The 19,356-nt window shown below is 36.4% G+C and overlaps 2 protein-coding genes across 2 annotated transcripts; both read left to right on the plus strand.

The window, feature by feature from the left end:
* The first annotated feature begins 3,001 nt into the window (after nt 1–3,001).
* LOC134217877 (uncharacterized) lies at nt 3,002–4,987 on the plus strand. The gene is made up of 2 exons (XM_062696707.1): nt 3,002–4,374; nt 4,436–4,987. Exons 1-2 carry the CDS (start codon nt 3,046–3,048, stop codon nt 4,613–4,615), a joined length of 1,509 nt encoding a protein of 502 aa, XP_062552691.1. The 5' UTR covers nt 3,002–3,045; the 3' UTR covers nt 4,616–4,987.
* A 2,312-nt stretch (nt 4,988–7,299) lies between these two features.
* Nucleotides 7,300–9,175, plus strand: LOC134217878 (uncharacterized). The gene is made up of 2 exons (XM_062696708.1): nt 7,300–8,815; nt 8,888–9,175. The coding sequence occupies exons 1-2, from the start codon at nt 7,301–7,303 to the stop codon at nt 9,050–9,052; spliced, it is 1,680 nt and encodes a 559-aa protein (XP_062552692.1). The 5' UTR covers nt 7,300; the 3' UTR covers nt 9,053–9,175.
* Nucleotides 9,176–19,356: the final 10,181 nt, after the last annotated feature.

The raw sequence follows: 19,356 nt of genomic DNA on the forward strand, positions 1-19,356 counted from the left end.
ATCGGAAGAGAAGGTTTCTTTCGTCCTGTCATTGGTACGGGAAGCCTTAATTCATTCATTCGGAAAGCCTATCAACGACAATAGTCTGCGACTTGTTAGCTTTGCTGCTGCTAGAGGGATGCTAATCAGCAGTACCTACTTCGCACGTAAGAATATCCGCAAACACACCTGGCAACATCGGAGTGGAGACACTTGCTCACAGATATACCACGTGCTGATCGACGGACGACATTTCTCGGGTGTTATAGATGTAAGGTCCTCCAGAGGTCCGAACATTGACTCGGATCACTACTTCGTAGTTGCAAAAATTCGGGCGCGACTTTCCAGCGTCACGAATTCACGAAACAACAGAACGATGCGTTTCAATATCAATTCAATATCCTACAATGCAATTCAATATCCTACGCTTGTCAGTTGGAGGAGTTGCTGAACAGTACCACCAGAAGCTGGACGAGCGGATAGGAGATGCTACCGGATCTGGCGACGTCAACAGATTGTGGGAAAATATCCACGAAGCTGTGACTACAACAGCGCAGGAAGCTAGTTGTCAATTTTGGACAATTTTCATCCGTTTTCTTTTTGAATAACGCGATCTTCTCTCTCCATCTCTCTCCATTGGCATTACAGCCCCCACTGGGACATTGCCGCTTCGGAGCTTAGTGTTTATTAAGCACTTCCACGGTTATTAACTGCGAGGTTTCTAAGCCAAGTTATCATTTCTGCATTCGTATATCATGAGGCTAACACGATGGTACTTTCATGCCCAGGGAAGTCGAGACAATTTCCAAGCCGAAAAATACCTAGACCGGCACCGAGAATCGAACCCAGCCACCCTCAGCATAGTCTTGCTTTGTAGCTGCGCATCTTACCACACGGCCAAGGAGGGCCCCGATAGACATCTATATTGCTTTGATTTACATCAAATAATTGGTCCATATGGCCGCCATCTTGAATTTCGGTTCACCATCTTGGATTCCGAAATGGCGTCGGACATCGATTTTCGAGTTCTACTCATCAAGCCCGCCCGATAGACACCCATATTGCATGGTTTTACACCAAATAATTGGTCCATATGGACGCCACATTGAATTTCGGTCCGCCATCTTCCGACATCAATTTTTGAGTTCTACTCATCAAGCCTGAACGATAGACATATTGCATGGGATCAGGTCAAATAATTGGTTCATACAGCCGCCATTTTGATTTTTCTATCCACCCATATTGCGATCGATTGACACCCATGTTGCATGGGTTCAGGTAAAATAGTTGGTTCGCGCAGTCGCCATTTTGATTTTTTTATTCGCCATCTTAGATTTCAAAATGGCGTCGGACATTGATTTTAGAGTCCTACTTATCAAATCCGATCGATAGACATCCATATTGCATGGTTTTACATCAAATAATTGGTCCATATGGCCGCCATCTTGAATTCCGGTTTGCCATCTTGAAAATGGTGTTGAACATCTATTTTTGAGTTCTACTCACCAAATCCGATCGATAGACACCCATATTGCATGGTTTTACATCAATGATTGGTCAACATAGCCGCCATATTGAATTTCGGTCCGCCATCTTGGATTACGAAATGGTGTCAAACATCAACTTTTGAGTTCTACTCATCAAGCCCTATCGATAGACACCCATATTGCATGGTTTCAGGTCAAATAATTGGTTCATACAGCCGCCAGTTTGATTTTTTGTATCCGCCATCATGGATTTCAAAATGGCGTCTGACATCGATTTTTACGGTCTATACAATAATATATGTAATTATATTTGGGTGGCTTTATAATTTTATAATAATTTTTCATTCCGGGGAACTTATTATAGACTTATAACACGTTTGATAGGAGGCTCAACTGTAGTTACGAACTTACTGGCGCACCGCAGTGCACGGTGCGTTCACCGCGGTGTATTCCACACCGAAACACCGCGGTGTTCAGCTCGATCTCCCCGGTGATTTTTTTGACACCGCACGGTGCACGGTGCTGCATGCACTTTCTTCCTATGTTGCACTTTTCCTATGGAGCATTTGTAAACTTTGTAAATATCGATCATCACACTTCAGGCTTCCACTTTCCCCTAATGGTTCCGTAATTTATGGATCTTCCCAACGGTTTTTATGCAGAACTTTTTTAAAATCTGCCATCCACTTATTGGGTGAACTATGATTTCTTATTCTTCAACTTTATTTATATTTGTTCCGATATTTGTACTCCGAGCCAGTACAGTAAGGTCGAAAAGGGCATGTCTGTACCGGTACAAGATGCCAAATTATTTCATTTCATCTCATTATTTTTTTCATTAAATTATATGTGAAATTAATAAAAAATTGTCTTGTTGGACTTGTAAAATCGATACTTTGTCGAACAAATAATCATTCATAGAGGTTATTTGAAACAATCCCCCAACCGTCTAAGACGAGTTAAGTACTCTCCATTTAATTCCACCAATTATTTCGATATCTTTGCAGATACGTATTTCAACCACAACTGTGTGGTCGAAATACGTATCTGCAAAAATATCGAAATGATTGGTGGAATTAAATGGAGAGTACTTAACTCGTCTTAGACGGTTGAATACATTCCACTTAAAAGAGCTTAAAATATTTTTTCTGTCAATCCCCCAAGTTTATCCGAATACGCGCATTCATGCATTATTTGCTATAACTGGTATCAAATCAAATTCTGTAATGCGAAAGATACGCTTTAAGATAAAAGTCAATCGAATGTAAAACATGAAGTTCGCTCCTTACAGTTGCTATTGGAGTATTAGGAAACGTTCAAACAGTTGTGGCATAAAGCAAAAAAATCTATGAGACCTATTAAAGTTGTTGTTATTTATTTAGATCTGCTACTGCAGGTAGGTACTATGCTTTGACCTTCAATTCAATTTCAAACCACCCTAATCTATTTATGTGTGTCCTACTTTCTAATTGAAAGTTCATGCACCGCCCAAAATAATTACATCCTGCTGCAACGGATCAGTCTGCTATCTTTGCTAAGCAACGTGGTACGTTGATTTCATTGTCACCAAGGTCGCATTATGAATATCACATCTCTACCGGAGGAAATGCTGCGTGAGATATTTTCCATTCTCCCGTTCAGGGATCTGCTGCATTGTTCGTTGATCTGCGTACAGTGGCATCGTATTGCCGAACCACTAATTTATCGCAGGGCCTGCGTACGGATAGGCCTCGACATGGTGGGCCAGGACCAAACTTTCTGGGAAGCTGCCCGGCAGTACCATACCGTCATCGTCGACAATCCACCGTGCTCGCGGCGATCGTTAGTTAATCTGTTGATGCTTCCTTGCATGGTGATTTTCAAGCCCAAAGAAATTATCCTGCGTAACTTTGTCGAAGAAAGTTTGCATAAGTTTTGCAGACATGGCCACCGATTATTTGAACAAGCCGAGAGTGTTTGCGTCGAGTTGAACGATATCAGACACAACTATCCACATGAAGATGCCGAGGAGTTCATTTTCAGCTATCCGGCTATGAAGCATCTGGTTTGGGATCAGTATTTGCTTGCAAACGGGCGAAATACTATGATAGTTGATGCACCGCTTCTACAAACCGCTGTCGTGGATGATTCTGTTGATACCAATACGTCTAAATTGCATATAATTAGATGCGAACAGTTGCAACATGTAAGGTGCAGACTGCGTTCAAAATCATTTGAACACATTTTTTGCAGCTCCTTCCAAAGACTACACACATTGTGCTTGGACGTTCACAATCATTTATGCATAATCCTACCTAATGAATTACCAGGCTTAAAATGGTTAGAGCTTTCAGTAAATAGAGACTTTACTCCAAGTGAAATTGAGAACATTTTTATGTATTCGAAACTTATTGGATTGAAATTAGTACAATTGCACTCTGAGACTCAACATCCAATTAATTTGAACCATATGTTCTTTAAATTACCGGAAATTGAATCAGTAGAGTTGTCCGGACTATACTTAGACGCTCACAATACAATCGATGCTCATAATATGAAATTGCTGAAGATGAAGAATATAAAACTGGTATTACCGTTACTAACGTTTAGTGCCCCAAAGCTGGAAGTTTTATCCGTTTGCGAAAACAATTTAATCACTCTATCGATTGTATCTAATGAAAAACTACTTAAAAAACTATTTGTGGAGGTAAATGATCGCGACTGGAAAAAAGTAACGAGTATGCAACTGCAACCGTTTCTTCAAATGCAAGACAGCATTGATGAACTAACATTAGTGAGATCAAACAAGGGCATCTTGTGCGATTCAGCATTTTTTGATCAGCCATTAAAAATTGACTATTTGAAACTACATGGGTTCGACATAAGTTGTGATTTTGTGGAAAATGCGCAACACTGGCGACATCTGAAGGTAAATACAATTAAGATTTTCCTGAATTACGAATTATCTGATGGTTTAATTTTACTTGCAGCGCCTCATACTGAGTGATTGTTGCATAGTTTGCAGATGCAAAACGAACCAGTGCACAAGACTGAATGATTTTGAAGGCAGACTAACGCAGTCTACAGATGTACCAGATGTCGTTGTTAGGAGATCCCACAAGAAATCATGTAAACATATCTTTGGGAAGAATAGTATTAATCCCTTATAGTACAGTAGTAGGAAACTTTTTTAATGTAAACTCATTTCAGAATAAAGCTTTTTTTGACTTGATTTGCGGTTTTGATGGGCCATAGCTCCTCCTTGATGATTCTACGCCGGATGAAGTATCCTTCTTCATTGGACTCGATCTTGGGCCAATCGCTTCCAGTCACCCTGAACGTTTAGCGCCATCAGGCCCTCTTTAACTGCAAAAAGCCATCGTATTTCCTCGAAGCCTGCGGCCTTTTTCGGGACGAAAAGGTCGAAGGGACAAAAGGTCGAAAGGACAAAAGATCGAACGGACAAAAGGTCGAAATTGCAAAATTGATTAAAATTAAAAAGCCATAGTCTTGAGAACAATACAAAACAAAACTATGATTTAGGTACCGTCATCGGAGGTGACAATGGCCAAATATGGGTAAGATTGGGTCATGTTTTCAACATCTAAGATAATGTGACCAGATATATTTTGTGCCAGCGCGGGACAAAATTAGTTAAATCCTTGGTTTTATTCAAAAATGTGCTTAAGTCGATTTATCATAAATTTTTCCATAAGTTTGAAACAAAAAAAAAAGGTACGAGCTACTTAAAATTCGTCGAACTTGCTTAGATTTCAAGTAAAGTTTTTACTGAAATAATAACAACATACGAACACGATGTAAGTTGAAATTGTTGAGCTAGGGATCCTACATTCAGAGATCTTTAGCCAACTATCCTTTCAGAACTGTCAGAATCTGGGCCAAAGGACCATTGTTTTTTTTTATTATTTCTAGTTGTTGACTTCTACTGTAGTGTTGATTTTCGAGATATTTCAGCAATGCAATTTGATTTATTAGAAAATATTTTTAAATTTTGTCCAGCGTTTTGTCCAGCGGCTTCGATGTCTTCTTCCAGAAGAAAAATATTGATCGCTTCTTGTTAAGTATGATAGGCGTTCCGTAACAAAGAGCAAACCATTTTTTTCCCTGAAGAAGACATCGAACCCGATGTCGAAACGTTGGACAAAATTTAAAAATTTGTTCTAATAAATCAGACTGCATAGTCGAAAAATCTCGAAAGATCTCTTATTTCTGGGAATTTTGAAATGATTTCAGTTCTTCACTTTAAAAGCATTGTTATTGTTGCAGATTGAGTAAAATATTCCTCAATAGCACGTTCAAACCATCCATTTCACTTATTATAGCTCTTTTAGTAGATATCCAATTGAATCTTTCCTCGTTCTCGTCAAAATTCCTCAAACTCGCGAGATTTTTGGACGAAATAAAATTGTAAACCGACAAACACGTGTTTTGAGTGAGCGCTTGTGCTGCCGCTCGGCGTTGCACTACCAAAGTTATAATTTTGTGGGAGACGGGAAGATACAAATGACGTTGATGATAATATGAGAAACCCTTCGAGAAACCTCTTTTCTGCGTCCAAATTAAATTTGTTTAGCTCTTTCTTACTCTATTTGTTACTGATGATAATTTTATTTAAGATGTAAGAAATATAATTTGGACGCAGAAAAGAGGTTTAAACCACATGCGAGTGTGGCCGTGGCATTGGGTGAAAGACCACTCATCAAGCCTCCAGAGCGATGCTTTGTATGTGACGAAAATCGAAAACCATTAATCAATATAATAAATTTTCAAAATCTTATAAGTTCTTGAAGAACGTTTACTAAATTACTGCTATTTATTAAATATTTCTTTATTTCGCGGGCATTATCTTGAAATAAATGAAACGCGGGACATTTCGCGGGACTCTTTTCAGCGCGGGACAAATGGCGAAAAAGCGGGACTTTCCCGCGAAACGCGGGACGTCTGGTCACCTTAATCTAAGAATGTATTAATAATGGAATTAATGTATCTGAGCACAAGGAAATTGTAGTAGGTACAAGCGATTTAAATATCCGACCTACAGACTGTTCGTGAGAACAATCTTGACTTGAACTCAGAACCTCTTATTTCTACACAAAATCCTACCTTAAACCCCGTTTGGGACACTCATACTCATGCAGGCTCGTTCATGTTGTGTACCTTGAGAGATGTGTTTTCGTATGTGTTGTACAAAATACAATATTTGAGTGTTAATTAACATTATTTTTTGTACGGTTGAATCACCGAATAATATGCAATTAATTGTGTTATGTACGGCTTTGGATTAAAAGCTCATTCCTACTGTACATGTTTTAGTGTTTATTTCTTATTTAAAACAAATAACGACGTCACGTCACGTGCTTATACAAAAATTCAAAAATTAACAAGTTACAATATCTTTATGAAATTTTGATAGGGTATTTTTTGTGTAATAAACTACTCTCAAGCCAATTAAATTGATAGAATCTATTTTGATTATTTTTGCACTATCAGCGTGAGAAAACTCTTGATAGGACTGTCATGGGAAAATCTTGGTTTGGTTTTTTGCATTTCTCTCGAACATTAGTCATTTTTTTCATATCACACGCAGAGCACGATTCATCACATCGTTATTGTGCTCGACTCCTATAGCGTTTCCCTCCACTTTTTCCACACGAAGTTTATATTTATGCAATGGTAAGCGAAGGCAGATTTCAAATAATAATTATTGTGCAAAAATAACAGATGCTGAGGGGCAAGCCAAGCATCAGTAGGAGTGTAAATAGATTCATTTATAAAAAACGAGCTGTTTTATTATGATAGCGTGATGGCTATGTGATGAACCATGCACTGCGTGTATGTGTAAGGGTAGGGTTTATAATAAATTGATGCTGCATTCATTCGTGAAGTTAAGAAATGCAATACACAAATGCATAAGTGTAAGCTGGTTATCAGATGTGCAATGTTGTGTTTTCCCCCTGCATAGACATCGGTTCACAATCATGTCCATCAATTTCCTTCCGGTGGAATTGCTGCAGAAAATTTTCTGCTTTTTGTCGTATACGGACCTACAGCGGATATCGCTCGTTTGTCACCGCTGGAATAATGCATCCGAAAAGTTCATAGTGGATAAAGTCAAGCTCAATATCACCAGTTCCTTCCCGAGAACCTACGCAGCCCTGGCCGAGTGGGATGATCGACACTCCGCATTGAATGTTATTCGAAGCAGTCTGCGCAATTATCGGTCGATTGCCTTCGAGTGCAATACAGCGTTAGACGAATGGCAACAACTCGAACCATTCGTAGAAGGATGTGCTGAGCGGTTTCCAGCTATCGATGCCTTATATTTGGAAGACATTCAAAGCCAATATTTGCATCGCTTATATTCTACACATCGCGGTTGGATCTCACGATGCCGTTTCCTCAAAGTTTCAATGAGAAGTGACTATGATTATTCTAAGAAAAATGATGAGAAGAGTGAATGGGTTTTGGCTATGCCAAATTTGGAAAAACTGTTCTGGGAAGAATGCGAGTATGACCCATTGAGGACGGTTACAATAGACGCTCCTAAATTGGAAACGATTTATTTGGAAAGCTATGAAAGTTCACATCGTGGCGAATTTCGGCTTCAATGCAGCCAGATAAAGCATATCGAATGCATACTGTATGAAGATAATTTACTAGAAATGTTCGAAACTACTCTCGATAACGTGGAAAGTCTTCAAATGACCCTTGATTACCGAATTGATCTTGAGTTCATCAAAGCATTGCGTCAGTTAAGTTATTTAAACATTACATTCAACTGCAAGATGAAATCACTCGATGAATTAGAGTCCGTCTGTGCTTATCTACAAATCAAAACATTGATAATTTCATGTTCCATTGAGAGATGTTTTATTGATCTTGAAAACTTTTTCAACTGTTTTCCTGGCTTAGAATCTCTTACATTTCGCCGTATTGATTTTTATGCGGAAAACTGCGTTCAAGCCAGACATTTAAAGTACCTAGACTTGCAGAATGTTGAGTATTTTGATGATACGGTATCTTTCAATGCCCCCAATCTCGAGGATCTAATATTAGATGCAGATATCTTGGACAAAATAGAATTCATCAATACCGCCAGGCTATCTGCCGTTCAACTTCTGCTGATGTCAAGAAGCATCGGGGACACACTCGAACAGTTCATTATCCCGTTTCTACAAACACACGAAGAAGTGACGCATTTATCCCTAAAGGGACATTATTATCAGAACGATAGCCTTGATCAACCAAATAATGGAGCCGTGGAATTGAATATTAAACATCTTGTACTAGAATCCATTAACGTGACAATTGGATTTTTTAAAATGATTTCTGGGTGGAAATCATTACAGGTGAGTTATGAAGCATCTATATTAGTATAAGTAATCATATGCATAACCTAAAGCAATTATTTTACCTTTCAGACTTTAATCTTAAACAGATGTACCATTGATTGCACCAGTCTGGCGGATGGCGAAATAATTCTTCTGCCATCAGTCCATAACATAGAAACTATTGGGATTAATCGACTAAAAAATACGGAAAGAGTCGATTTTCCTTTGGTGACTGGAAGGAATTCATTATGTTGATTCAGGTGCTATAATATTTAAACTTGCTGGCTTTCACGCCTGTAAAAAAAATCAGTGGTATATTTTGCCACTATAATACCCTTTACATAATATTTGTACAAATATAAAAAAATATAACCGTCAGTAGATACTAGTATTTATTTATAAGTCTGAGTGGCCTTTGCAGTACATGAAAGTCGTCTTCATTCAGCTCGGTCCATGTATGGCTGAACGTCGCCATCAACCACGCAGTCTACGGAGGGTTCGCAAATTGTCTTCCACCTGATCGATCCAACTCGCTCGCTGCGGATGTCACCGTCTTGTGCCCGTCAGATCGTAATCGAGAACCATTTTCTCCGGATTACTTACCGATATTTTGGGAACGTGCCTGGCCCACCGCAGGTGTCCGACTTTCGCGGTGTGAACGATGGAAGGTTCTCCCAACAGCTGATACAATTCGTGGTTTATTCGCCTCTTCCAAGAACCATCCGCCGTCTGCACCCAGGGTTGGATTCAGGGGGCGTGGTCCCGGGACCCCACAAATCAACTGTCGGTCCCGGGGCCCCCCTTCGGGCTAAATCCAGCCTTGTCTGCATCCCATCATAGATGGTACGCAGCACTTTCCTTCCGAAAATTTCGAGTGCGCAGTGATCCTCCACGAGCATCTTCCAGGTCTCGAGTCCGTACATCTAACCTGACACTTTATTACAATAATTTGTGATTAATGCACAGATTGCATCAAATCAACGGCGGGCCCTTGCATTCAGTCCCCGGTCACGAGAAAATAGGAAATGGTTATGTGTTTATGTCTACATTTTTACACCCCTATCAAGTAATGAAATCCTGTATATTTGGACATTCTTAGCTATTTTATAAAAAAAATGGGTGTTGAACCTGAACTCTCCTTCATCTATCAGGTTCATAGTTTATCGTGCCATGGAATGTGGCATCTGATTGTTCTCTAAAGCAACATTATTCTTGGTAAGAATGATCATGTGAAGTAAATTAGACTGAATGAACCATTTTGGTCCATATGAATCATTTTTTGTTAAAAATAATGGATTGCAGACAATAATAATAAAAACCCAGATTAATCCACCTAGCGGCGATGATGCCTTTCTCGTGCATCGTAAAATGTACTGAAAAAATCACATAGGAAAGGTCAAAAAGCACTTTAGGGAGATAGATCGCATATTCTCTATCATTTTGCATGTTTTTGCATTAATTACTATACATTCCCACCATTCTTGAAAAAAAATTTTTTTTTCGATTTTGAAATTTTTTTTCCAAGGGGGGACCCTTGGGAAAAAACAATGATTATTCAATAATTCCGAAATGCAATGTCCGATCAGGCCAATTTTCAATAGCAAACAATGGGACCGCATTCTCCGTCGAATGCGACTTGTTGCGAGTAAATCGGTTAATGCTAAGTTCCAAAAAGTGTGTCTACAAAATTTGTACACATACACACATACACACACACACACATACATACATACACACAAACAGACATCACCTCAATTCGTCGAGCTGAGTCGATTGGTATATAACACTATGGGTCTCCGAGCCTTCTATCAAAAGTTTGGTTTTGGAGTGAAATTATAGCCTTTACGTATACTTAGTATACGAGAAAGGCAAAAACATAAACATAATCTTTTGATACTGAATTAAAAAAAAAATTCCTAAAAAAAAAATTGTATTTAAAGATTGTATTTTCAATTTGAATCTTGTTTTGAAATTAACATTGAATTTAGAGATGTTCATTGGACTTAAACTGGATTGGGAATGGATTCGTATTGAATTGGAATGAGATATGCATTGGATCTGGATTTGAATTGGACTCGCATTGAATTTATGATTAGATGCAGGTTAAATTTGGATTGGATGAAGATTAGATTTGAATGAGTAATTGAATTTGTATGGAATTTGGATTGGATTTGCACTGAACTTGGATTTGCATTGGGATTAGTTTTCGATTGGACTTAGATTTTATTTGGAATTTTGATTGACTTTGGATTGGACTTGCATTGGATTTGCATTGGATTGGATTGAGAGACTTGAATGAGTATTTATTTGGATTTGGCTATGTTTGGATTGGATTTGATTCGGACAGGATTTGGATTAAATTAGGATTAAATTCGGATTAAATTGGATTTGGATTCAAATTGAATTCGAATTGGATTATAGTTTAGATTTGAATGAGTATTTGAATTTGGGTTGGATTGGATTGAACTTGAATTGGATTTTCAATGGTTTCAAATTAAATTTGCATTGGATTTGCAATAGATTCAGATTAAAATTGGATTGAATTTAAATTTACATTTGAATGAGTATTTCATTGACTGTGACTAGATTTTATTTATTCCATTGGATTTTGCTAGATTTGGATTGGATTTGAATTGTACTTGAATTTGGATTGGATTTGATTTGGACTAATTTTTTTTATTAAATTTAGATTGGATTTGGATTGGATTCAGTTTAAATTTGGATTGGATTAAGATTAGATCTGAATGAGTATTTGGATTTGGCTAGATTTTTATTCGGACTGGGTTTGGATTAAATTTGGATTGGATTTGAATTGAGTTTGGATTGGATTCAAATTTTATTTGGATTAGAATTGGATTTAGATTATGGATTGGATTAATATTAGATCTGGATGAGTATTTGTATTAGGTTAGATTTTGATTGGATTTGACTCGGAATGGATTTGGATTGAAATTGGATTGGATTCAGATTAAACTTGGATTGAATAAAGATTAGATTTGATCAAGTGATTGAATTTGGCTAGATTTGGATTGGATTTGGATTAAATTTGAATTGGATTTGAATTGAATTTGGATTGAATTGGGATAAAATATCCAATGGATCTGGATTTGAATTGGATTTGCATTGAATTAGATTCAGGTTAAATTTTGATTGGATAAAGATTAGATTTGAATGAATGTTTGAATTGGCTAGATTTGTGAATTTGGATTCGATTTGTAATGCATTTCGTTTGGATTTGGATTGGACTTGGATTGGATTTGCAATAGATGCAGATTAAATTTGAATTAAAGATTGAATTTAAATTAAATTTAAATGAGACTAATTTTTTAATTGGATTTGGATTGGATTTGCATTAGCTTTAAATTGGATTGAAATTCAATTTGGATTGGATTAAGATTAGATCTGGATGAGTATTTATTTGGATTTGGCTACATTTTGATTGGTTATGATTTGGATTGGAATTGGATTAAATTTGAATTGCATTTGGATTGGATTATACTTTAATTTGGATTCGAATTGGATTTAGATTAAATTTGGATTGGAATAATATTGAATCTGGATTGGATTGGTATGAAATTTTCCATTGGATCTGGATTTGAACTGGATTTGCATTGAATTATGGTTAAATTCAAGTTAAAGTTAGGTTGGATAAAGATTGGATTTGAATGAGTAATTGAATTGACTAGATTTGTGTTGGATTGGATTTGAACTAGGATTGAATTGGGATGAGATTTCGATTGAACTTGGATTTGAATTAGAATTTTGATTGCCTTAGGATTGAACTTGGATTGGATTAAAAGTCTTGAATGAGTATTTATTTGGATTTGGCTATATTTGGATTGGATTTGGATTCAGATTGAATTTCGATTGGAATAAAGATTAGATTTAAATGAGTAATAGGATTAGGATTGGACTTGAATTGGATTTTCAATGGTTTCAGCACAAATTTGCATTGGATTTGCAATAGATTCGGATTAAAATAGGATTGAATTTTAATTAACCCTTATGCGGCCAACAAAAAAAAACACACGTTTGGACTCGCATTGAATTTATGATTAGATGCAGGTTAAATTTGGATTGGATGAAGATTAGATTTGAATGAGTAATTGAATTTGTATTGAATTTGGATTGGATTTGGATTGGACTTGGATTGAATTGGGATTAGTTTTCGATTGGACTTAGATTTTATTTGGAATTTTGATTGACTTTGGATTGGACTTGCATTGGATTGATCACAGTGACCATTGCCAAAAGTTGACGTTCTTTTTTTTCACTGCTGATTTTTTCCCAAAATTTTTCAATTCAATCAAACTAAAAGAATTGGGAATTATTTTGATTGTGAAGCAACTTGTACTATGGAGTGTTGAAAGTGATACTACAGTGATTCGTTTGATATATTGTCTATGCGAGTCATCGCTGGACCGTCGCGTCGCTCAACCAGCGAGCGCTTTCCAGTTTGGTGCTGCAGCGACGCATTGAAATTGCCTGCGTCGCTAGACCAGCGACCAGCGACGTAGCTGAGACAAGTTCATACATGTTCTTGATTTGATCTACATCGACTATATTAAGCACGGCGTTATGACCGAAGTTATTTTACGGATGAAGCTGTTGCGAGGAGAATGTGCAAGGGTTTCGGAAGAAGACGTTAAAGGAAATAGCATTCACGAGAATGAAGTCTTATGAGATGCAGGATCACGGTGAGCTCTTTCCAATTTGTTTACTAGTAAATGTATAATGAATAAAACTAAATGCGCGCTGAATTCAAAATTTATTACATATATTTTGAATCCGGAAGTTTGATTATGTTACCTTTATCCATTTGATAAACGGTAGCATAACCAGGCGGGGCTTACTGTTAGTGATAGTGACCTCGGAGTGGACATGAAATACCAGGCACTCTGAAATGGGTCACTGGAGCTGCAGTAGAGCTAGCACTTTCTAACTCCCGGATTAAATCTGACTGTTTTAACAGACAGCTTTCTTCCATAACATCACTGCCAGACAGTGGGGGTTAGTTTGTACACACACACACACACACACACACACTTTGGATTGGACTTGCATTGGATTTGCATTGGATTGGATTGAGAGACTTGAATGAGTATTTATTTGGATTTGGCCTTGTTTGGATTGGATTTGATTAGGACAGGATTTGGATTAAATTAGGATTAAATTCGGATTAAATTGGATTTGGATTCAAATTGAATTCGAATTGGATTATAGTTTAGATTTGAATGAGTATTTGAATTTGGGTTGGATTGGATTTGAACTTGAATTGGATTTTCAATGGTTTCAAATTAAATTTGCATTGGATTTGCAATAGATTCAGATTAAAATTGGATTGAATTCAAATTTACATTTGAATGAGTATTTCATTGACTGTGACTAGATTTTATTTATTCCATTGGATTTTGCTAGATTTGGATTGGATTTGAATTGTACTTGAATTTGGATTGGATTTGTTTTGGACTAATTTTTTTATTGAATTTAGATTGGATTCAGTTTAAATTTGGATTGGATTAAGATTAGATCTGAATGAGTATTTGGATTTGGCTAGATTTTTATTCGGACTGGGTTTGGATTAAATTTGGATTGGATTTGAATTGAGTTTGGATTGGATTCAAATTTTATTTGGATTAGAATTGGATTTAGATTATGGATTGGATTAATATTAGATCTGGATGAGTATTTGTATTAGGTTAGATTTTGATTGGATTTGACTCGGAATGGATTTGGATTGAAATTGGATTGGATTCAGATTAAACTTGGATTGAATAAATATTAGATTTCTCGCTTAACTTTTCAAAAGGACCTAAGTAACATTTTTTTCATGAATTAATTTGAATAGCGCAATCAACACAACAACATGAAAGCTATTGATTGCACTATTCAAATAATTCAAGAAAAAAATGTTACTTAGGTCCTTTTGAAAAGTTAAGCGAGATTTGATCAAGTGATGGAATTTGGCTAGATTTGGATTGGATTTGGATTAAATTTGAATTGAATTTGGATTGAATTGGGATAAAATATCCATTGGATCTGGATTTGAATTGGATTTGCATTGAATTAGGTTCGGGTTAAATTTTGATTGGATAAAGATTAGATTTCTCGCTTAACTTTCAAAAGGACCTAAGTAACATTTTTTTCATAAATTAATTTGAGGACTGCAATTGAAACCTTTCATGTTTTTATGTTGATTGCGCTATTCAAATTATTTCATGAAAAAATTGTTACTTAGGTCCTTTTGAAAAGTTAAGCGAGATTTGAATGAATGTTTGAATTGGCTAGATTTGTGAATTTGGATTCGATTTGTAATGCATTTCGTTTGGATTTGGATTGGACTTGGATTGGATTTGCAATAGATGCAGATTAAATTTGAATTAAAGATTGAATTTAAATTAAATTTAAATGAGACTAATTTTTTAATCGGATTTGGATTGGATTTGCATTAGCTTTAAATTGGATTAAAATTCAATTTGGATTGAATTAAGATTAGATCTGGATGAGTATTTATTTGGATTTGGCTACATTTTGATTGGTTATGATTTGGATTGGAATTGGATTAAATTTGAATTGCATTTGGATTGGATTATACTTTAATTTGGATTCGAATTGGATTTAGATTAAATTTGGATTAGAATAATATTAAATCTGGATGGGTATTTGGATTGGTATGAAATTTTCCATTGGATCTGGATTTGAACTGGATTTGCATTGAATTATGGTTAAATTCAGGTTAAAGTTAGGTTGGATAAAGATTGGATTTGAATGAGTAATTGAATTGACTAGATTTGTGTTGGATTGGATTTGAACTAGGATTGAATTGGGATGAGATTTCGATTGAACTTGGATTTGAATTAGAATTTTGATTGCCTTTGGATTGAACTTGGATTGGATTAAAAGTCTTGAATGAGTATTTATTTGGATTTGGCTATATTTGGATTGGATTTGGATTCAGATTGAATTTCGATTGGAATAAAGATTAGATTTAAATGAGTAATAGGATTTCGATTGGACTTGAATTGAATTTTCAATGGTTTCAGATAACATTTGCATTGGATTTGCAATAGATTCGGATTAAAATAGGATTGAATTTTAATTAAATTAGATTTGGCTAGATTTGGATTGAATTGCGATAAGATTTTGATTGGACTTTGATTTTAATTGGAATTTTTATTGATTTTGGATTTGACTTGGATTGGATTCAGATTAATTTTGGATGGGATTGAGATTAGATATGGATGAGTATTTATTTGGATTTGGCTAAATTTTGATTAGTTTTGTTTCGGACTGGATTTGGATTAAATTTGGATTGGATTTGAATTAAATTTGGATTGGATTAAGATTAGATCCGGATGAGTATTTGGATTTGGTTAGATTTTGATGGGATTTGATTCGGACTGGATTTGGATTGGATTCGGATTTAATTAGAATTGAATTGAATTGCATTGGATTCAGATTAAACTTGGATTAGATAAAGATTAGATTTGAATGAGTAATTGAATTGGCCTAATTTGTGATCGGTTGGATTAGGACTGGTTTTGGATAGAATTTGGATTGGATTTGTAAAAAATTACGATTGAATTTGGAGTGAACTTGGATTTAAATTAAATTTAGATTGGATTTAAGTTGGATTAAGTTGGATTTAAGTGAATTTGGCTAGATTTGGATTGGATTTTAATTTGGATTGTATTCAATTTGTTCTAAATATATATTGGATATGGATTGAATTGGGATGAGATGTCGGTTAGACTAGGATTTGAATTAGAATTTTGATTTACTTTGGATTGGACTTGGATTGAATTTGCATTGGATTATGATTGGATTCAGATTAAAAATGGATTGGATTAAAAGATTTGAATGAGTATTTATTTTGGCTATGTATGGATTGGATCGTTCTTTTTTTGTCAACAAATGGGCATGAAAGGGATGGGAATAACTTCGAGCTGCTCATTGGACAACACTGTTTCGCTCAAGACGGTACATTATGTGTCAGATGCCTATTTTTTCATCGCAGTACCTAGATAATTTTTTATACTTGAAACCTGGGACGGGACTTGCAAAGAGGAAAAAAAGTAACTTCATCTGCAACCAGCAAGCGCTGTCACGAATTGTCAGATGCAACCAGCACCTTTTTGTGTAAAAGTATTGGTATCCCTCAAAAAGTATTCCGAATGATTTTGTTTTACGAGTACTTTTTCACTTTGAAAAGTATTCTAGAAAAGCCGGACAGCTTAATATTGAACTGTTATGAATACGTGTTTTATTTCCGATAGGAAAATCTTTATAAAAATAAGTTTACAAATCCGTAAATCACAAACACTTTTATTGTGCTAAGAAGATTCTACCCGGGATGTAGGTGAAACACTCAAGGAAACACTTGATAATCGATGATCAACTGTGATGAAAAGAAGAACAAGTGTCAAAGCAAGGAAAAAGAAGCCGTCTTTGCAGGTCTCGTCTCAGCTTGAAACTAAGCAAACCAAAACAATAAATTTGACATTCAAGGTAGATACTGACCAAACATTTTATGCGGAATCCGGGTTACTATGTTTACTACCTAGTCAACGCCTGAGACGAGACCTGCAAAGACGGCTTCTTTTTCCTTGTTTTGACACTTGTTCTTCTTTTCATCACAGTTGATCATCGATTATCAAGTGTTTCCTTGAGTGTTTCACCTACATCCCGGGTAGAATCTTCTTAGCACAATAAAAGTGTTTGTGATTTACGGATTTGTAAACTTCTTTTTATAAAGATTTTCCTATCGGAAATAAAACACGTATTCATAACAGTTCAATATTAAGCTGTCCGGCTTTTCTAGAATACTTTTCAAAGTGAAAAAGTACTCGTAAAACAAAATCATTCGGAATACTTTTTGAGGGATACCAATACTTTTACACAAAAAGGTGCTGGTTGCATCTGACAATTCGTGACAGCGCTTGCTGGTTGCAGATGAAGTTACTTTTTTTCCTCTTTGCAAGTCCCGTCCCAGGTCAACGCTAATCGTCTTCCAGCTGATTCATTTTGCCGGCTGCGCATTTCGCCTTCTTGAACCCATCAGATCGCTATCGAATTTTTATAACAGATTTCTGTCACTATCTTTGGTGACAACGGCGATGGATTTCGTTGTCGAGTTGTCATTTGTGAAGCCACCAGCCACCATCACAGGTATCTGTTGAAGACCACCTGCAGCCGGTGAGTGTTCTCCACTGATACATACCATGTTTCACTAGAATATAGCAGCACAAATTCAAAAAAGAAAGAAGAGTGATTTCAGCTCATAAACGTCAACGTAAAATAGTTACTGCCTCTCGCCGGAACGTCTCAAGACTATTGGCTTTCTAAGAAGAGAGTGCTTCTTTAGAAGGTGGAAATACTTCAGCAGAACGGTTGTCAACGGAAAATTGTGTCGAAGTGCAAGCGGTTACAAGCACTAGTTATCGGATTCGAGCGCCGATTTTTATTGAATTTTCGCCGATTCTAACTTGGTGGGAAAATCGAATCTGCACTTGTCAGTCGCGATCGAACTGTGCAACCGGCTGAAGAGTTGCGGCGTTCGAGAAGAAGATGTGCGGAAAAAAGAAACAAGATTATGTATACATATTATTGAAATTAAGTAGGTATTATCGAATTCTTAATTCTAAACGTAAGTCGATTTTTTTTTTAAATTTCAACTGTTGAAAGATATTTATTGTTCTCTCAACAAAACAATGAAGAAGTTGTAGCGGCGAAACCACCTTTCAGATTAAAAAGAGTTGAGAGAGTAAGCTAGAAGTCGAGACATGTGTAACGTTATACATATCATGCGACGAATGTTTAAAAATATAGCCCTCCACGCAGCCGATGCGCCACCTACCTGTGGGTGCAGAGACCGTTGAGCTTTGATTTAAAGCTTTAAACGAGTACCACGGCAGATCTCATTTAGATTTCTGGGCATCTGCAACCACCTCACTCCTTGCTGCTAATTTTGTCCATTTCGCTATTTTGTTTTTCGCAAAATTTCAAAATCGGACAATAGACACAGCAGCGAAGAGAAACCCGTTGGTGCAAATGAGAAGGGATATGAATTTAATTGTTGATTACAAGGTCAAGAGATGTAGGCTTTGTGTGCGGGTTTTGACGGTCGAGAGTTTGTATAAAATTATATCAGACCATTTCAAGTTCACTCGTTGATCGGAAAAGTTGAAATAAGTGGCCGTTCTAGAAAAGTTAAAAAAAAAACTTAAACCTAAAAAAGTGCTAAGTGTGCAAATTGCACTAGGTCGTTGACGTGAGTTTTTGTACAGCTTATACAAATAACTGATGATTGAATTTAAACGAATTACTCTAAATTAGGTCAATTTATTGAAGTGAGAAACTAAATCTAGTCTCAAAGTACCCTTAATAGCTAGTGCAGCTTTAGCTGTTAGGTACAGGTAAGCAATGACCCTGGTGGATTAACAATATTCAAGTGAATTAACATGAATGATTTTGCGTTGAACAGAAAACCCCACTGTTCGACGTGGGTGTTTATGCGGAGCGCTCAGTTTTCGGCGTGAGGCACGACGAGTCCAACACGC

Source organism: Armigeres subalbatus, chromosome 2 (assembly GCF_024139115.2).
Source record: "Armigeres subalbatus isolate Guangzhou_Male chromosome 2, GZ_Asu_2, whole genome shotgun sequence".
Lineage (NCBI taxonomy): Eukaryota > Metazoa > Arthropoda > Insecta > Diptera > Culicidae > Armigeres > Armigeres subalbatus.

Excerpts from the sequence above, each read along its gene's own strand:
- LOC134217878 (XM_062696708.1), top strand. The coding sequence starts at position 7,301 with ATGTGTAAGGGTAGGGTTTATAATAAATTGATGCTGCATTCATTCGTG. Across the intron at positions 8,816-8,887 it reads CTGGGTGGAAATCATTACAG|ACTTTAATCTTAAACAGATG; the intron begins GTGAGTTATGAA and ends TTTACCTTTCAG.
- LOC134217877 (XM_062696707.1), top strand. The coding sequence starts at position 3,046 with ATGAATATCACATCTCTACCGGAGGAAATGCTGCGTGAGATATTTTCC. Across the intron at positions 4,375-4,435 it reads AACACTGGCGACATCTGAAG|CGCCTCATACTGAGTGATTG; the intron begins GTAAATACAATT and ends TTTTACTTGCAG.